General features: G+C 35.6%; 1 protein-coding gene across 1 annotated transcript; it reads left to right on the forward strand.

The window, feature by feature from the left end:
* The first annotated feature begins 7,267 nt into the window (after window positions 1-7,267).
* On the forward strand, window positions 7,268-20,306 carry LOC138696964 (zinc finger matrin-type protein 5). Its single transcript, XM_069822499.1, has 3 exons — window positions 7,268-7,515; window positions 7,784-7,921; window positions 10,260-20,306. Exons 1-3 carry the CDS (start codon window positions 7,389-7,391, stop codon window positions 10,508-10,510), a joined length of 516 nt encoding a protein of 171 aa, XP_069678600.1. The 5' UTR covers window positions 7,268-7,388; the 3' UTR covers window positions 10,511-20,306.
* Window positions 20,307-21,596: the final 1,290 nt, after the last annotated feature.

Consider the following 21,596-nt stretch of genomic DNA (forward strand, 5'->3'; position numbering starts at 1 on the left):
ATTTTACAAACCTATGGATCAACAATTGACTCTCTTCTGACAAAGGAAAAATTTTACAGTCTGTACAAAAGAAACCAAATGGCCTGGAAATGTACAAAAACTTGCCCAGACATGTTCAAACATTTTTAACAAGAGCCAGAACAGGTCACATTGTCACTCAATTGTACCTACACCGATTTCACATTTCTGATAATCCTACTTGTCTGTGGTGTAATAATCATGATGAAGATCTGGAACACATTCTTCTATACTGTCCATCCATAAACCACAAAAGAAGTAAATTAAAATCATAAGTACCAGTTGCAGAAGACACAGCCCTGCAGTATATATTGACTACACCCCAACTCTGGCTACTAGCAACAGGCATCTATAATGAACACCGATCAAAATACCCCTCATTTCTCGTGAAAAACAACAACTGAATAGACTACAATGGACTATAGTGGACTTTATGTTGTCAGCAAACAGCTGGATACATTAGGAAGATTGATTCAGCTTTCCTGTGTCACGTACCATACTGTTCATCTTAACAATACCAGCACACTGTCTTGTGTCAAAGGGTGAAGATGGACGTACGTGAAGTATAGGGAATAAAGTTTGCGATGATCGAAAAACCTATTTTCAGATTTATATGGAAATAAAAGTTTTCACCATTTTTACTACCGAAAAAGTAGCTTTTGAGATGCAATCTTTATGAGAACAGTGATTTCTTCTAAAATATTGCACGGATTTTATTCCTATTTAACATCTACCACTCAATTTATCTGTTCCACGTTTTACAAGGAATGTGCTGTCTTTTTTTCCACCACTGAAAAAAGTCTGTGTTGTATCAGGGATACACCGACACATAGAATGTGTCACCCACTTTCAGGAATGAAACTACTATTGTGATCGATGAAAGAGTAATGGAACAGAGAAAAATTCTCTCCGGCACCGGGATTTGAACCTGGTTTTCAGCTCTACTTGCTGATGCTTTATCCACTAAGGCACACCGGATACCACCCCAGCGTCGGACAGAATCATCTCAGTTTAAGTTCATAACAAGTGCACCTCAGCACATGTGTGGACTTCACTCCAATGTTCATAGACATCTATGGCGTAGTGCAGGGGACGGCCACTAGAGGGAACCCAAGAGTTGGAACTTAAACTGAGACTATTCTGTCCGACACCGGGATAGGTATGGCTTAGTGGATAAAGCATTAGCACGTAGAGCTGAAAACCCAGGTTCAAATCCCGTTGCCGGAGAGAATTTTTCTCCATTCCATTACTCTTTCATCGTATGATGACGCAGAATATCTGCATGGAAATATCATATGTACTTCGGTACATTAAAATAAAAAATAAAAATACTATTGTGTTGGTTTAAATATTTTATTTTTGTTTTTGTTTACATACGAAGAGTTTGAATCTATGGTAAAATAAATAATTAATTAAGGGCAAGCAATGTGTTTTCTCTTCACATGAAGCCACATTCCAAAATAAAATCTCAGTTCTCAACAAATATTTCACTATACTTCATTCAAAGTGTATCGTACGTGTCTATTATCACTTCAGGATTGCAGAACTTAAGATTACAAATCAAACGAGCGGTCGCACAGGTCTGTAGTTGCTCTCGATGCTGAGATAATACTGAGAGAGTCCACGCATCGTGTATAATTTTATACACAACTTCGACGCACCATGTTCGTAACGAAGGGAGATGGCGTCATTGGATGTGGTTACAAGTTACATTGGTACATGATCTAACTACTAAAAACATTAGAATTCGGCTGTGACATATAATCTTATTACATTTGTTGTTTAGACAACTGTCCGAAGACAGGTCTGAACCATGCAAGTGACACAAACAAGACATCACTCATGAAGCAACTAAGCCAGGAGATAATGGGACAGTGTGGCCAGTCCTTTTCCCTCTCCATTGCATACATCGCTGACTAGCTACATATTACATTGATCGAACTTCCTACTTATTACAGTAAGCATTTGAAATTCTGCCACTTTTTTGTTTCACCATGGATTCCAGAATGAATTAGGGTTGCCAAGTCAAGAGGACGGAAATTCAGGACACATTAAAAAAATATAAAAAGCTCATAAACCTATAACTTACATGCCAAATGTAAATACACTTATATTTTGACGCTGAATTAATCAATTAGAATTACCTTCGTGTTATTATTTAGTTGTAGCACTGTAGCCCTATATTGAAGAACTTGCCATAAGTCTGTACACATTGAAAAGCACAGGATTGATATATATGTCCCTACACTCAGGCATATACAAACTCAAATGCAACACCTGCAACAACTTCTACATAGGACAGACAGGCAGATCATTTCAAACATGTTACAAAGAATAAAATCACAGCCATAACAAAATTACAAAACACTTCCACATATGCAGAACACATCACAAATGCCAACCACACCTACAGAGACATCAACACAGATAGTCGCCCTGGTTGGCAAGTTGATATAGCGCTGGCCTTCTATGCCCAAGGTTGCGGGTTCGATCCTGGGCCAGGTCGATGGCATTTAAGTGTGCTTAAATGTGACAGGCTCATGTCAGTAGATTTACTGGCATGTAAAAGAACTCCTGCGGGACAAAATTCCGGCACATCCAGCGACGCTGATATAACCTCTGCAGTTGCGAGCGTCGTTAAATAAAACATAACATTTTTTCAACACAGACATGGAAATTCTGCACATCCAACCAAAAGCCAGAAACTAAACACACTAGAACAATACGAAATATACAGACACATAAAAACACATCCAAATGAAATTCTGAACACACAACTCAATTTCACAACACACACACTTTTTGACTCCACATTACACTATACAAACATACTCCCACAGGAAACGCAAACAAAAGGCGCGAAGACCAGGAGCAACCAGTTCTGAGGATAGCCCACAACAGGCTGAAACTAGTCAACAAGGTACTGTACCTAATATTTAACACACGAAAGCAATAAACTGCATATTCCGAAGTGATATAGTGTTAAAAATAATTGATTAAATGGCGATCTTACTCGTGTTAATTATGTAAGCATGTGTGGCTTACAGCTGTTTCGGTGTTACTTGACACCATCCTCAGAGCCTACTAGATCTCAGCGCTATCTCAACTTCGCTATCTGTTGTGTGGGTGCGTTCGTGTGATGAAGAGTTGTGTCAAATAGTGTGTGTGTTCTGAAATTGATCTGTGTGTTGAGAATTTGATTAGGGTGTGTTTTAGTGTGTCTGTATATTTCATATTGTTCTAGTGTGTTGAGTTTTTGGTTTTTGGGTTGTATGTGTAGGATTTCCATGTCTGTATTTATGTTATTGTATGTGTGGTTAGCATTAGTTATGTGTTCGGCATATGTAGATGTATTGTGTCCTCTGGTTTAATGTGTTCTTTGTATCAAGTTTGGAATGATCTGCCTGTCTGTCCAATGTAGAAACTGTCGCAACTATTGCATGTGAGTTTGTATACGCCTGTGTGGTTGTGTTTATTTGTTTGTGTTGTTTGTGTGTTGAGATGTCTTTGTAGTGTGTTTTCTGTTCTGTATGCTATGTTGTATTTCTGTTTTCTGAATGAGGATGCGATCTTGTGTGTGTTTTTGTTTTCATATGTTAATGTGATGTATTTCTTGTGTTCTTGTGTTTGTGTTGTGTGTTTTTGTGTTTGTTGAGTTTTTGTTTTGTCTTCCTTATGATGTTGTCTATTATGTTTGGGTTGTAACCGTTTTCTTGTGCTATGTATTTGATTGTGTTCACTTCTTCATTGTAGTGTTGTTGGCTCATGGGTATGTTGAGTAATCTGTGTACCATTGTCCTGAATGCAGCATGTTTGTGTTGTGTGGGGTGATTAGATGTGTTGTGTATGTGTGTGTGTGGTGGTGTTAAAAGTTGTGTAATCAAGATGTGTAACTTTTTTTTTCAAATCATGTGCAAATTTGATTTATTCCTTCTGATATGTTAGAGCATGTGTTCATTTCTGATAAAATTGTGTTGTTTGTGGACTGAACCAAAATCTCATATACTGTACCAGTATGTAAATATGTGTTTGTGTACATACCATAAGTAGAGTGGTAAATAAGATTACTAAAAATTATTTTCAACTCAGCATGTATATTGGGCATGTAGCATCCATGATTTGGCATCAATATGCAGTTTTGTTTAATACTAAACCACTAGTAATCGTCGTCATCTTCCTGTCAGGGAAATTAGTTTGTGTGGCCATGTTTCTGGTAAGTTAGAATTCGTTTATACAATCTTGAATTTTCCAATCTGTTAACATGTTCAATTCAGTTTGGTCTGTAATTTTGAACATCTTATAACATGGGATTGTCCACACCCGTGGAGTAACGGTCAGCGCATCTGGCCGCAAAACCAGGTGGCCCGGGTTCGAATCCCAGTCGGGGCAAGTTACCTGGTTGAGATTTTTTCCGGGGTTTTCCCTCAGCCCAATACGAGCAAATGCTGGGTAACTTTCGGTGTTGGACCCCGGACTCATTTCACCAGCATTATCGCCTTCATATCATTCAGACACTAAATAACCTGAGATGTTGATACAGCGTCGTAAAATAACCCAGTAAAATAAAAAAATAAATAAATAAATCATGGGATTATCTTTCTTGTTTAATGTCCATACAATTTCTTCCTATCCCTAAAGTATAGCTATCGTGCAGGTATTTCATGAAGCACATTTCTGTAACTTGAATTCTTTTTAAATGTTGTTGTTTTAGAGTCCATGCTTCACTTCCAAATGAATTATTAATTATTGTACGTTTGAAAGTATTATTTATAAATCTTGTTAGTTTTATAAATTTTGATATATATTTTTTTCTATTACATCCATTTTATCTACATAAGGTAAGGTACAATGAATGGTTTTTATTCGTTCTAAATTTTATTATTTATTATTACTTTGCTATGAATAGACTATTCACCTTTAAATGTCATTACATTCGTCATATCTATGAATATAATCATTTCAAAATTCTGAAATATATCATTCAAAGTTTTGTTTAATTTTTATAGATATTCCCCAGATGCTGCTATTAAATTTGATCGTCTGCAAAAATTAATGTGTTTAATTTAGTCCTTTTTACTGATTTGTATTCCATACCGATAGTTAATGTTTGCCTTCTACTGTTTTATAATTTTATTAATGTAAATATTGAAAAGTAATGCGAAATTTTAAGCCTACTCTTTTTGTAATTAATTTCCATTCAGATATTTTTATCCTCAAACTTTATTGCTATTATGTTTTCTCGAGTATAGCTGATAATGCAGAGAGTAGGTGGTTAGGAATATTATATTCATGCAAAATTTTAAACAAAAAATATCTATTTACTTACTTAATCAAAAGCTTCTTCATAATCTAGGTAAAACTGCTGTGCGTTTCATTTTGAAATTGCTTCTTTTTTCTATTAATAATTTCAATGTGAAAATTGGATCGATATTTATCATCTGTTCTTCTAAGACCATTTTGTTCTTCTATTAGTTTTTATTTCCACATATTTATTTAATGTATTTTTATTATAGAAGCGTAATATATACTTTGTCTCCTGTATTCAGTAAACTTATCTCTCAATTGTTTTTTTTTTTTTTTTTTTCATTTCTTTAATATTTCACATTTATGAGGGGGACACTAAAGCTTTCTGCTTTGCTATTCTCCATATATACTAATACCCAGTATAGCTGAGTCACTCTAAGAAATATCTGTTGAAATTTTGGACCTGAACCAGAATATTTTATAAGTTTCATATTTATGTTACAGTACCTAACTCGTTTCAACACATGTTGGAGTTCTGATACTGAAATTATTTCTTCATTATTACTTTCACTTACATAAGTTACATTTTTTTTTTTATATAATTTGTGTCTGTCCAAATTTTGAAAATAGTCTTGAGTAATCTTTTATTGGTATAGTAGGGTACCGGTATATATTTTACAAATTCTTTTATTTTTTGCTTAATGAATTTTAAGATTTTGTTACTGGTAATTCTTTGGTTGAGGTTTTATTACATCTGTATCTAATGCTGATGTAAATCGTTCCAATGCTCTCTTTTCCTTTTCTGTAAGCCTGTTTCTTTCTTTGCAAGTTCCCTTTTTTGTTATGGTTTTCATTGGTAGGACCAAAAAATTAATCTTTACGTATTTCCCTTTTTTGTTGATATTCTGATTCAAGTATGTTTTTGTACATACATATGTTTTTGTATTTAACCATTTTTGCAACTTTTGTACTGGTAACATGTAATGTGAAACAGAAATTTTATCATACAGACATAACTTAGCCTATGTAGGCTACCGGCATGTGTCATTAATGTGAATACAATTTTGGATATGTGACTCCGAAAGGCTGAGCCATTCCTGTAATGTGAAGATTGTTATTGTTCTATGTAGGCTATGTGGTGGTTCAGACTTTGTGATTCAGTCTTTAACTTCGAAAATAATGACAAAACTATCAGTCGCTATAAGACAAACAATATGTCGACTACATAAGTCAGACATTGTGCTTATTTTAAAGTTATTTATAACGGATTGAATTTATTTGCAAAACTGAATTTATAAATATTTGTAATCTTGTAAAATCTTGACTTGTTCCACATCTTAAAGCTTCAAAGGTAATGTAAGATCTATGGGGCGGGAGGGAAACGCTTGTTCCTCAGACAACTTTGTATCTGGAAATTATTTTTAAAAAGTCCTGTGACAGAAAGGCAGTGTCACATCATTAGACTTTGACAAATTTCTTGCGGGACACTGTTATGCATATGATGCTATTATTAAAAGAATTCTCTCATTGCTTTTGCTACATTTTTAGGTCAATGATTTACAATCATGATCTGTGTCGTAATATGATGCTACTATTAAAAGTTCATTTACTTTATTCTGAAATAAATAATAATTTCTATTGATTGCTGTGGAAAATGTGAATTCTATAGATTCTTAAAAAAAAATCCCTAACATTGGTGAAGAAATTACTATATTGGCAACGCTGTTGAGCAGGTCGATTTTTTTTTTTCATCGATAACAGTGTCACCAACGGCGCTTCGCTGAGATCGACAGTTTTCTACATCCCTTAGCGAAATATAAACCTATTATTGATATAAGTATTTTGTTCCACTTTTAATTACATATGGACTTTGTAGTGCAATGAAATTTTGTTAGAATTACTTATAATTTCACGTCAGAACAATTAACCTTCAGCAAGCCTTCAAATTTCAGTGTTGGCCTCACTGATTCTCATCGCCTTTCGAATGTGCTTTGTCTACGCGCTCAGGCCGATTGGCTGCGTCCGTGCTGGACATGTTCGAGTAGAGTGAATCGTATGATGAGTTTCATTGTGTATAATGAGCACAAATTATTTTATTTTATAAACATATTACTTATAGTACAGCTATGGGAAAGAGATATTATTGTGATTATTGCGACCGATCATTCATAGATGATATAGAGGCCAGGAAGAAACATCTCAATGGATCGATGCACATGAGGTTGAAGAAGGAACATTATAACGCTTTTAGAGGTAAAGTATGGGTTAATGTGTCATAACGTGTTATTACAGTAGTAACTAAGCGAACAAATACAGTAACTTTATTATTGCGATTTTCGAGGGATGGTTCTCGTTTCTCCACTTCACATAACCTATTCAGATGGAACAAAAGATAGAAGGATGGGTTAGAGTTAGAGTATGGAATAGGTGAAGAAGAGTAGAGTTATATATTTTACATTACATTGCTTAAGAATACGGTTAATTATCTAAGAATTATTGAAATTTATAATTTTTTTTACAGATCCGAAAACTGTACTGGCAGAAGAATCCGCAAAAGAAACTTGCAAGCGCTTTCTTCGAAGTGGAGAGTGCGTTTTTGGCTCAAATTGCAGATTTACACACTTTACTCATCAGGATTTGGAGAATCTTAAATATCAAAGTAAGCGTCCTTTTCAACCATAATGATGAATACATTTTTAGAATAAAATTGTAGGCCTAATACAACTGAAAGTAGGGTAGTTTTTTTTGTAAATTATTATATGGATTCGGTCACTGTTCCTCATTTTGCTTAAGTTAGATTAGTGTTGAGCCGGCTTAGTGAGGTGCTGATAAGTAACCGAGTTTCGGAATGCCTGAAGATTATTTGTATTTTATGGATTTTTCGAATCTTGTTTTCTTCAAATTTAAATTTCTAGTATTTGATTTCATTCTTCTTCTTCTTCTTTTTTTTTTTTTTTTTTTTGAAGAATATGTAGCCTATATTTACTACGTTTTCATTGGGTATTCATTTCGATTTTAATACATTTACCGTACTGAATACTATCCCTCTGATCTCTGTTTTCATGCAATTTTCATATGTATTGAAAACGATTTGATTACTTATGGAAGCTGAAGTTTAGAAAGTAGATATGTTGATTTAGCATGTTGGTCACACTGTTGGCCTTAGCTATAAACAATGTTGAATTTTTTAAATGAGGCGCATTAAAAACTTAATATTCTGGCTGTTAACGAGGAATGGTAATAATAGCTTTTAGGAAAGTAAAAAATATTATACAGTAGCGTGCAAATTAATCCAAACACGACATATTTTTACATTTTCTGTCATCGTTAGCCTCACAGCTGCTCATACCGCTTTAATTGACATCTGTAGTACGTGTAATTCCATTGTTGAAGGTCTGTCATTATTTTTTTTATAATACTCGTATTTGACATTTTGCCTGTCGTTTTGTACTTATAAGCATTTCAGTTGTGTTGAAGATTTAATACTGCAATCCTGTGTACATTCTGTCGTCTTCACAAATGGATACAACTCCACGGAAACGGTCTAAAATTATAACATTAGCAGAGCATTCTTCTATGACACAGAGGCAAATTGCTGCAGAATGTCATATCGGTTTGGCTACTGTTCATTCGATCATAAAACGATACAGGGAGACTGGATCCATCACACCCCAGAAAAAAGGAAACTGTGGTTTGAAAAGGAAGACTTCACCTGCAGATGATCGTTTAATTGTCAGGAAAAGTAAATTAAATCCTAGACTAACTGCTGTCGACTTAACCTGCGAGTTAATGACTACCACTGCGGCGAATATTCACGTCACAACAATGCGGCGTAGGCTTTTGGAAGCTGGACGAAAGGCTCGTAAGCCTATTAAGAAGCAACTGCCAACCCCTGTTATGTGCAAAAAACGCTTAATGTGGGCAAAATTACATCAACACTGGACAGTGAATGACTGGAAGAATGTACTTTTTTCCGATGAGTCTCATTTCGAGGTTCACGGCCACCGTGTTTCTTACGTACGGAAAGGATCCGAAAAAGTAACAGCAGCTCATCTCCAACAAGCACCCAAATACCCCCCTAAAGTAATGTTTTGGGGTTGTTTTACACATGAAGGGCCTGGAGCATTAATACCTATCAAGGGAATGATGAATTCTGACAAATATATTCACTTATTGGAAACCAGAATCGTACCCCAGCTGCAAAAATCATTTCCGGATGGCAGAGATGTGTTCCAACAAGACCTGGCACCATGCCATACATCTCGAAAAACTACAGAATTCTTCAAGAAGAAGAATATTCAGGTACTCCCCTGGCCAGGCAACTCACCCGACATCAACCCCATTGAGAACTTGTGGTCAATTTGCAAAAGAAGAATGCAAAAAATGGATTGTTCTACAAAGGAGAAGATGATTTCTGCTCTCATTGGTGTATGGTTTCGCCATGAAGAAATGAAGAATATTTATGGGAAATTAGTGGAATCCGTGCCAAATCGTCTCAGAGCTGTTATTAGGAACAAGGGAGGCCACATAGATTACTGAGGCATGTCTTAGATCCTTTTTTTTATCCCGTTTGAGTGTTTTTGCATAAGTAATTACGTTGTTCGGATTAATTTACACGCTAATGTATATCATGACATGACTTTTCAACATATAATATTGTACTCGCTCTTGGTAAAACAGATGACACATCAAACCAAGTGACGATTGTTCACATGCATCTTGAGACTCAGATCGTTTTGAATCCCCATTTTCATGAAAGTTTAAATACATTAAGCATATTCAAATCAGTTTGAATGTTTCGTGAAAATGTAAACGTATAAAATAAATAGATTAATAAAAGAATGACTTTGTGTCCAACCATCAAAACGGAAGTATCTACTCATATTTGTGAATATGAAATTAAATGATTTCATTGGTATAATATGTCTTTGGAGGATGAAATTCAATTGTTAAACGTAAACGAGAAAGTATGTGTCATCTTCATGTGTGTATTGTAGTTGAAGAAGCTGAAGGAATCCAAAAGTTGAAGACAATGGAAGAAAGAGTTCCAGCAGGCGATGGTCCCAGCATCTTGGCTTCGTGGCTTCAGAAACGGACTCAGGAGCAACTCTCTGCACAGCTGCAGTCTGAGAGTCAGCAGCTGTGGGAATTGCCTGCCAGCTTGCAGGGGTGGCCAGACTTGCCGCCGTCACTTCAGCCCCTCAACCCGGACACCTTCACAAACTCAGACTTTGAGGAATGGGGGTGAATGTATCTTTCATTGAAGAGAAAGAGAGAGAGTTGCATGGTAAGGATGGACATGATTCTCGTTGAGAAAATTTCAGTAACTGTTATACGAACTTCAGAGAACTTGGGATACAACTGTGGCATCGTTTGGGATGGAGGGTTGAAAATACACCCATTCAAGGGGTTACATATACTTTCGAGAGTAAAAAGAAAAATATTTTTCATTTCACTTGTAATAATTTAATATTGCTGTTCTGGAAGAAAAGCATCCCTAGCTGGCTAGTACAAAGTAACCAAAAATTATAATATTTTGCTTTATTTGGATTGTCATAATATTTTTTTTGAAATATTTATTTTTTATTTATGTATGTATTTATATCTAAATAGTCCCTATCACCACGGCATGGCGCGTCCTCATGTTGCGGATAGAGGAGACGGCCTCCAGATATGGAGGGTAGCTGCGAATATATTGAATAAGCAGTCGTGGACATCCGATAAGGGGTAGTTCTCCAGCTTGGGGGTTGGGCGAAGGACTAACAACCCATCACCGTAAAAAAACAGCTTGTTACGAATCCCTACAATAAGCCTCGCAATGGGACTGATTCTCCGGCACGACCATAGCAAAGGAATAAGGTTATATTAAAATGGATTTGAGGGAGGTGGGATATGATGATGGAGAATGGATTAATCATGCACAGGATAGGGACCAATGGCGGGCTTATGTGAGGGCGGCAATGAACCTCCGGGTTCCTTAAAAGCCAGTAAGTAAGTATTTATATCTAAATTAGATTCTATTTTTTTGCTTCTCCTGAAAAACATTCTAGTATGTTCCACTTACATCATTTTTTCTTTGGAATAGCAATATGAACTTCTAGTTTTATATCAATTAAAGAAATTTTAAGATATCTATAAAATTGGCCAAGTTATACATAAAACTGCCCTGTCATGCAAACAATACCAGCAATCTACAAGTTTATCATTCATTTTCTCGAAACTGTATTTTTCAAAATTTTGTTAAATCGTATCTTTCACAATTTTTTTAGATAATTGCATGAAATTTTTTGTGGCCCTTTAGTAAGATGAAGAAACTGTACCTCAATCTTTATCCTATCTTTAACAGAAATTTAGAAACAAAAAAAGTTTAATAATAATAATAATAATAATAATAATAATAATTTATTTAACCTGGCAGAGTTAAGGCCATACGGCCTTCTCTAACACTCGACCAGGAGTTTAATGAAAATTAAAAAAAAATTAAAATATATCGATGGCTAAGAAGTGATATCTCGTATCTACAAAATATGGGCATTTAGTTTAACTACATTATTATTATGTTCACAAAATTGGACAGTTAACTATTATTTTGAATAGAAGTTCTTGCATAATAGAAAGATAGGCTATATAAAAAGTTTGTCTATTTTGTGAGAAATTAATTTTTAAAACAGTTTCTGATTCGCCTGCAAATTCACTTCCTAGCCATTACAGATATAGTGAACTATTGAACTAGGGCTTGTTGATATGGATATGATCTTGAAGGTGAAAAAAGAATTACTAAAAGATATTAAAGATCTTGGGAGTAATTTTTTAAATAGCAATTTGGTACCGGTACAAATAACAAAATAACAATTTTGAAAATTCACAATCCAAAAATTTTTTTATGTGGACAAAAGCTTTTTCTTTTAGATTGAAGCACAATTTTCAGACATTAACCATCCAAAATTTCATGAAAAGGGGCTTAAGGATATGAAGGAATAAAATGTATAAAACGTATACAGTACATTTTTAGTAGTGGAAGGTTTATGTAACCCTTTAAGTAGAATTTATGTTTACTTTAACATGGCCTGTTTATCAGTCAGTAGAAGTCAGCCACAGGGAAATCCAGAGTGTTCTTCTTTTCCCCATATTTTTTTTTAAAGAGAATGAAGGCATTCCAATCTACCAGGTCCAAGAGATGGAAAAATATTTTCTTGTATTTCTTCCCTCTCTTACGTTCTTATGTGGCAGTGGATTATTTGCAGTGTGTTGATCTACCTTATCAACACCGCCCATGGTGTCATTGCATGCAAAGACAGCCACTGGTTTCACAACCTCGTTACGTCTACCTCTTCGCCTTTGCATTTCGGAATTATGTACTGTAGACAAGAGGCAGACATCTCTTTTATCCTTCCACTTCATTGTCATCGGTTTACCACGCTGGAATGCCACAACCTCTCCCTTTTTTAGCATCTTGGGTAATTATGCATAACAGCTACAGAAGCGATTTTAAATTTTATTCTTTCACAAAACCCTACACTTTTACCCCCTTTTTAAAAAAAAGCTTAAAAATAAAATTAGGAAAACAACGTAAACCGCAAAAACTTAATTTAATATTTTTTTATCAAAAACCTTAATTTTTACTCCTTTTTCAAGAGGACAAATATAAGCAGCAATAACCTAACCTAAACTAAACTAACCTAACCAAAATAGCCACACAAAAACTGAATCAATTTCACAAATTCGTCAAACAATGTCAGACATGATGAGCCTTACCTTAATAATTCGGAGGATACAGGGCTGCAGGTGGTCTAAAGAATGCACACATTCTCTCTTCCATTAGATATTTACACTTAAACATATATTCTCCCAAATATCCAGTGACGCAACCAAACGAAAAACGTCCACAACACTAAATTTACTGTGTGGCAGAAAGGTACCTCAACAACCAACTTTCTTCCATTTCGCATACTTCTGGTATAATCTCCTGCAACGGAAGTTCAAATCCGTCTTATTTGCTCTCAACTCATGGCAACACACTTCGGAAATCATGCAGTCCTTAAGATTACCGTGATTCACGAAATAGTCTACAATATCCTCCTCTCTCAACTCTATACAGACAAAAAACGAAATTCTACATCCATTACAACTCATAGCGATAGACCACCTACAAGATGAAAATAATACACGCATCAACTACGACAAACTACAGTCATACAGCTAATGACTTAGAGAAATTCTAGCTCGTAACATACAGCTATCACTTAACCACAACCATACAATCATACCGGAAAAATCATCACCCAATAACAACACACAATGCTTTATGACTTAACCACAACCATCCAATCATACCGGAAGACATATCACCCAATAAGAACACACAACACTTCAGCCAATCAAATCACAATACATTAAAAGTTATGCATCAACAACAGTCTTCTAAACACGAGAAAAAAACCAAGTTCAATTCTTCTTCATATTTAAAAAAATCTACTCTACTTCAACCGTAACTGACCTACGCATAATATACACGTACTAATAAAAGAAATTCAATACTAAACACTACCAGACCACCAAAAATAACAAAATCGCTTCTGTAGTTGTTCTGCATAATTACCGCATCTTGCTTCGAAAAGATGGAGTCATGTCCTTTCTTGTAGGACGCACAGAGCCATATATATCTGCCCTTTTGGAAACCAGAATATTCGCAAGTTGAGGAGATGTGTAGAAATTGTCCACAGTGAGACAATACCCCATGTTGAGAAGAGGTTTCATAAGTGTCAGGACAATTTGTGATGATTGAAGCAAGTCTTTGAATTCTTCATCAAATTTGGTCCCCTTCCCTGTATATATAACTAGAGACCAAACATAACCAGTTTGGGATTCACAAAGCATGAAAGTCTTGATGCCGAGTCTTGCTCTTTTCAGAGGCAAAAATTGGACCCAAGCTAGCCGTCCTTTATACAACATTAGACTCTCATCAATTGTCACATCTCTGTCTGGAGTACACAAACCACTGAATTTAGTAGGGAGAAAGTTCAAAATAGGCCACACTTCGTTTAGTTTAGGTTGTGGGTGATTGTCGGGATCATAGACAGCATTGTTGGAAAAATGAAGGTATTTTTTTCAAAATTGAAAATCTTTGGAATGGCAGGGACTGGCGGAAATTCGGTGTTTCAAGAATTGGGTTCTTAGTCCTGCATTTGGTAATTTGGTTTCTTGATAATGCTCTGCAACAGTACAAGACCAATGAATACTACCATCATCATCATCATCATCATCGGCGCTACAGCCCAAAACGGGCCCTGACCTTGATTCTCTGTCTCCAATCTTCTCTATCCCGGGCTCTCACTTCCCAATTGCTACACTTCAGTAGCTGCTGACAATCTTCCTTGATTGAATCCTTCCATCTTTTCCTAGGTTTTCCAATAGGTCTTTTGCCATATATCTGATCCTGCATAGCCATCTTCGGTGTGCTTGAATTGTCCATTCTCTGAACATGTCCAGCCCATTCTAATTTTTTGAGTTTCACTATTACTGAAATCTCCAAATCTTTGTATCTATTGTAAATTTCTTTGTTATGTCTTATTCTCCAGATATGTGGGTTTAATAGTGGTTCTCAAGTTACTAGCTTTTATTACTTTACAATTATTAGTCAATAATCAGGCAATAAATCTCATTTCACGGTATGTGTGAGAGGAAGAACAATAAGATTGTTTGTATTAATGTCCTATGTTGTATTCGGTTCAAGTTTGTCATGTTCGGCCAAGTTCGATATTCACGGATGCAGAAGGAGACCTGTCGTGTTCGTTCTACCACAGTCTAGTATATACAGTCACGAAGTTCAATACGTAATAAATATGCAACCATAGATAGTTGCTAACCACTAGGATCGCTAATATCGCCTCATTACAGACAATGCGAAATAGTACCGGCACAGTCTATTGTTCCTAGCACCCTCAAAACTCAAACTTCGTGACTGTATATACTAGACTGCGATTCTACCTTGTAAAAATATTCGAAGCCCTCCACTCTCATCCCTTCATGTTTTAACTGCTTAAGGATTTTAGTACAGATCTTGTGATTAGTTTTTCATTAAATAAGACGTTTTTAATGTCTTGGTAGCCTTTCTCGTGTTCGAACATTGTAGGGTACTAGTTTGTATACATCTGAAGTCTCTAAATATCTCTAACGGGTCCGAGAATTCTTCTTAACACTTTCCTTTCAAAACTTTTGATTATGTTCGTCTATTGTTGTGTCCTTCCATTCTGCCACGCGCTCTGCCTAGCGTATCTGTTGGTCTCTGTCACAATGATTTGTGTGAAATCTTCATCTGTGAACTATCGGATAAAATACATTATATCATCTGTATAAGATGGAACATTTATTACAGGATTACCTATGAAAGGAAAGCGTGGTGGTGATGGTGGCAGCTGTATCTATTTCACACCACAGCCTGGCACTTGCAATATCGTCATTAGTAGAACTGGATGAATCACTTTCACCTCCTGAACTTTCGTCATAACTCTCGTCCGAACTTTCGGATCCGCTGAACTCAAAATCAACCTCTTCTTCACTATCCATTTTCACAAACTTTCAATCGCTAGAAAATCTACGACAGTACTGAGAAAACCGCCAGAATTACTACAACAGAGACTTCTGTGGGCAAACTAAGAAACTAACAAAGATAAAGACAGTTGAATTGCTTGCAGTGTAGATTTTGAAAGAAAGTGTAAGAAACGAATATATTCGTGCTTTTTAAACATGGAACAGTCGATAACAGACAACCACGAATATACTTGGGATTTTATGTTTTCGTAAAAATAAAAATCCCGAATATATTCGAGATTATATGGTAAGAGGTTAATAGTTTTTGCATATTATTCTTTTGTTTTTATTTCCTATAATTTAAATTGTAAATTTCTCATGCTTTTGTTAAATATGTTATAATATTTAAATAACAATTGTGAATATGAGTGAGATTGAATTTAAATTTAGTAGATAAATAATTGTGCCTTTCTAAAAGTAAATAAAAAAACCCATGTAGGGATATTACTTGGAATTTATATTAGCGGTATAACAGAAAATGACTTACGATCTAGCCCTAGACCAGCGTTGTCAGACAGAGACTAAATGGAGCGGAGTGCTTTGCTATGACTCGTTGTGTGCTCCAGTGTTTCCACAGACATAAGCAAGTTGACGCTCCGACTGCACTCTCTAGCTCCACAACCGGTTTCAGAGCTTACAACTCTGACACTACTGCCCCAGACCATTGCTTTTATTCCATCTTCATGTTCAGCTTCTTCTTCCTCATTGGTATCTGATTCACTGCTGTCTGTAAGTGTTACTATGATGCTCTCGAGAACATTGTCTTCTAAGCCTTCTTTCAGGAAATCCTCTTCTTGCAAACATTCAGCATTTGCACGCATTTTCTCCAGTTGTCAACACTAACTTTGTCCAGTGCTTTGTGACGTAATTGTTCAGTGTTTGATAACCGGAAAGAACTGTTTTCATTAGCTACTACTTTTTTCACTTGGCCCGTATTAACTCTGCTGGGTTGTATTGGCAGTGGTACGGTGGAAATCGAATTACCTCATGCCCGAGCTTTGCAGATATTTTATCTTCAAATTCAAATTCAGATTTATTCACAATTTACATTTGAAATGGTACATATGAATAGATACCCGAAATGAGCATATGTTCGTGCTCGGGTACAGTCCAGTAGAGTCTACATAAATTTTACAGAGATCAGTAATAATGTTGATGATAGAAATAACAATAATAATAATAATAATAATAGTAATCATCATCATATCCGTCACGTATTAGACCCTACAGGATCTGTTACGGTCTCATGCCAGAGCTTGCGTAGTCTTCCCAATTTCCTCTTTCCTCTTGGTACGTAAGTAAGAATCTGTTTAGGCCATCTTGTGTGATCCATCCTTTCGGCATGTTTTTTCCACTGAAGTCGATATTGTTGAACAAAATTAACTATAGGATCCATTTTTAGTTCCTGCAATATGTCCACATTTTTACGGTGTTCCAGCAAAGAGCATCCCGCTGTTCGTCTCATGAACCTCATTTCAGCTGTCGTCAGCCTTTGCTCATCAGCTTTTCTGATTGTCCATGCCTCGCTACCGTAAGTGAGGACCGGTCGAGCTAGTGTTTTATATACCTTCAGCCTTGTATGTTTCTGAACATGGGAGGATTTGAAGACGGCGTTAATTACGCCAGTGATTTTTAATAATAATAATAATAATAATAAACAAAATATTTACAATAATAAAATAAATACTAATTCTTCTTTATAGAGTACACTTACTAATTTGGGTAACGCATAACATCCAGCGTGTATGCAGAGTGTCTCAGGATCAGGACCCAAGTCTGATCCTGTGTCGGGAAACCAGGCCTCTTTGTACAAAGGGTCGGGTCGTCTCCTTTGACGATGTCTTCAATAAGTACTGCGGCTTTGGAACAGAAGGCTCCATCTGTGGCAGCTCTTCTGATTCACGAGTTTGCACCTGAAGACGAAAATTTCTTTGTCCTCCTCGTGTCCTTTGACTTGAATTAACCGGTCTAAATGTCCGGCCACCTCTCATGCCGTGTGCTTCAACACCGGCATATCTCGTATTATTTGGGTACATTGTTACGGCATCCGCCTGACCTTAGTAAACACTAAGATAATTTGAAAATCCTATATACATAGGTGTCTTAAAAATAAATACTAAGACTGATAAAATAAACTATAAAACCACTTAGTGAGAGTTAACACAACTTAAATAAGCATATAATAACCAGGAAAAAAATAACGAAACTCGAAAATCGACAAAAAAGTTCGTTGTATCGCAGACGACAGCAACTGCCGTATTGACATTGTGTTATGCATTATTGGTAGTAGGGGGGAGCCGAAAGTCTACGTAACTGCCGTTCTCTTCGAATCTTCTCATACAATCATGGGAAGTTAATGCTGAAAAACAAAATGTCTACAAGTCAAACTGTTCATTATTCCCAGAATAAATACAAAAAATACTGAAATATATTAATCAAGTTTCAATTATAGATCTCCCCTTTTGTGCAAGAGGTATCATATCAAAATATTTTATGAATGGCGGGGAAAATATAAATTTCAAGAACTCTCTAGTGACAGACATAGTGACAAGTACAATCAAGTGTATCTGTGGCGATGCTAAGAAATCATTTATTGTGAATATACACTGTTATTAATTAAGAAAATGATCTATTTATATGAAATATTTTATCTTATAGGTTACATGCATCAGATAAATACAATAAATATTAGTAACATATAATGCTAGTAACACTTAAAATAATAATAAAATTTAACAAATATCATACAGACATTTTCACTTTATTTTTAAACTTAAGAATGTGTAAATTGCTTAGGTCTGGATTATTTTTCAATACTGAATTGTATAGTCTAGGTCCATAATTCCTACTGTGTCTTAATCCAGCTGTAGTGTGACATTTAGGTTCAGCCAAAAGAGTTGGGACATTTCTTCTGGTGTTATGTATATGTTTTTCAGTCATAAAACTCGTTCGATTTTTGTGAAAACCTCCTAATTCATATGTTCTGTACTTATGCTTATAAAGTCGTATGAGAGCCAGTAATTCATTCCTGGTTGTAGATTTGTCATGAGGAATCTCATCCTTCTTCCAAACTTTGCAACATGTTAACATACCACTGTTTGAAAACATCGTACGTAATTTCACTGTGGTAGTCGTTGCTTCATCCCGATCTAAATACGAGTTTGGTGCCAGAAATGAAATCAAACTTAGCAGAGCCCACATGACAAACAGTAAGGCTACAATAAGGAACTTTGAAACCACCACAATGGTTTTGTGTGGTTCTGATTAACCCACGTTTCTTCTAGATAAACAATAGGTCTTGTGTCTTTATTCACTCTTAAAGAGTGCATCTTTCTTAAAAATGCAGTCCTAGCTGCAACAATGTCTGACCCCCCGATCAAGAATTTACGACTGTTGTTTCATTTCTTGAATGAGAAACCAAGAGATCTTAGCGATCTTCGAGTAGACTCTCCCGAACCACTGTAACCAATTTTGTCTCTCAGTCCCTCTGAAATCTTAGTACACGTCGGGAACTGTTTGACATTATAAAATTCGTCCACTGTTCGACGTAAAATGTCCTTATTAAAATCATCCATACCTGTCACTGGCTTTTTCTTGGAAGTTTTCTTTTTCTGGGAAGAACGAAAATATGGGCGTGATTCATCTTCTACTAGGGAGGCCAATGCAAATATTTCTTGCGGTGTTTAAACTCACACCACAAGCTCTACCAGGTGACTCATTGGTAGAAAGATCTTTAAATATCTGTAAACGTTAAAAATAATCTTTCTTGTCTGGCTGTGTATATTCAACTCTGAGGCGTACTTGAATTATGTACACAGAACAGCATAATGTAAGTTTAGATAAGGCTCTGAACTATTTACGTATGTAACAAGGAAGAGCACAGCACATATTCGTCATATATTCATAGAAAGTAGGTCCACACATCCATCCACTTTCAGATCATCCATTCCCCTACATTGTAGGTATACAAATCAAATCAATCTTCTTAATGTATCCAGCTGTTTGCTGACAACATAAAGTCCACTGCAGTCTATTCAGTTGTTTTTCACGAGAAATAGGGATATTTTGATCGGTGTTCATTATAGATGCCTATTGCTACAGTCGAGCCGTTCTTATTTCCAGCAGCAAATCACACGACAGCTTCTGGTCAGCTGACACGCTGCTTCACTGGCAGTGGTTGTCGTCAAGGTTATGCAGACGACATACCGCTTCCTGCTCACGGTGGATGTTACTGTGTTGTCAAGTCTACCCTTGTACTCTTAACGAAGTTTTAGCACATGTCTAGTCTTAAACATCGAACGAAAAATTATTTCCTACGATAAATAATTAGTAATATATGAATACATAATATTATATATTATTGTTATTGTTGATCCTAGCATCCCAGGACACAGAAGACTTACCATGTTGTGCTATGATTGGTTTTTCCGACCATTTGAAGTAACGATTTTCATAAATACAGAAACAATATTAGAAATTACTAAAATGGGAGAAAGCTGTAAAATATAATAAATAAACATTTTTTATGTGAATGAATAACTAAAACCACACAACCTGTAAACTAAGTAAAATAATATTATGTTAGTATTAAAAATTTTGTCATGATAAGTCATTGCTACATAAAAAAATTATACAAAGAACCTTGCCTAACGGTATTGTTCAATTTAGAGGTGCTACGCCTAGATCGCTACAATCATTGTTAGTACCTGCCGCCGCCATAGTTCTCAGTTTATTTTCTTCTTTGCCGGATTGTCCGTACTTCTCTGTCATTATTTGAGAAATGTTCACATCACACGCATCAGCTGTTCATTGCACCACTTGCATTGAAGGCAATAAACTACTCTTATTATGCGTTCATTTTCGAAATAATCTCTAACGCTAAGAATCATTTCTCTGCTTTGTGAATTGATGGTCTTCCGACTCCTCCACGGCATTGTGATGCTGAAAACTCAGCGATAACACAGCACTAACAACAATACCGACTGATTGTTCGACAACCAGCTATTAGAACTGTGTCCGTTCACTATTGGCTTGACAGAGATTTAGCAACACCGCTATTGCCTACCTTCTTCGCGCCAAAAGTCGAGAAGACGTGGCCACGCCGGAAATAAGAACGGCTCGACTGTAGTAGCCAGAGGTGAACATAACAGGCAAAGCCCAATTACAATGTTCACGACTAACAAATTAATTTATAAAACATAAACAAGGAAAAGGGAATATACACTTACTAAAAACTGAAACAAAATAGAAATAAGAGAAAGAAAAAAAGAGAAATTGAAATAAGGTGTGAAAGTAGTTTCAAATTATCTAACAACAATATTCTGTAAAATATGATAACAAATAATTCTGCATCTAGAGAAATTCATATTGAAAATATCAACATTTGGATGAGGATGTAATTTATTGTATAACTGTAACATTTGGAAAACTGGGGAATTTTTGTGGGATTCAGTATTTGTCCTTGGTATGAAAAATAAATTTCGAAATTTCGTTTTCAGCTTAATGTTTTATAATAAAATAAACCAACACATTCCAACTTATTGTTAATAATTTTATAAAGAAAGTTTAAAGATTGACAATTTCGTCGAATTTGCAAACTAGTAAAATGGAAATGTTGAAGCATTGTAGCGTAACTCTCATAAGTAGGATAATCATTATAAAGTCTGCAATGTAACCATTTTAGAAATTTATTTTGAATTTTTTCTAGTAACAGAATATAGTTGTTAGTAACTGGGTTCCAGATA

This window comes from Periplaneta americana, chromosome 3 (genome assembly GCF_040183065.1).
Source record: "Periplaneta americana isolate PAMFEO1 chromosome 3, P.americana_PAMFEO1_priV1, whole genome shotgun sequence".
NCBI classification, from domain to species: Eukaryota; Metazoa; Arthropoda; class Insecta; order Blattodea; family Blattidae; genus Periplaneta; species Periplaneta americana.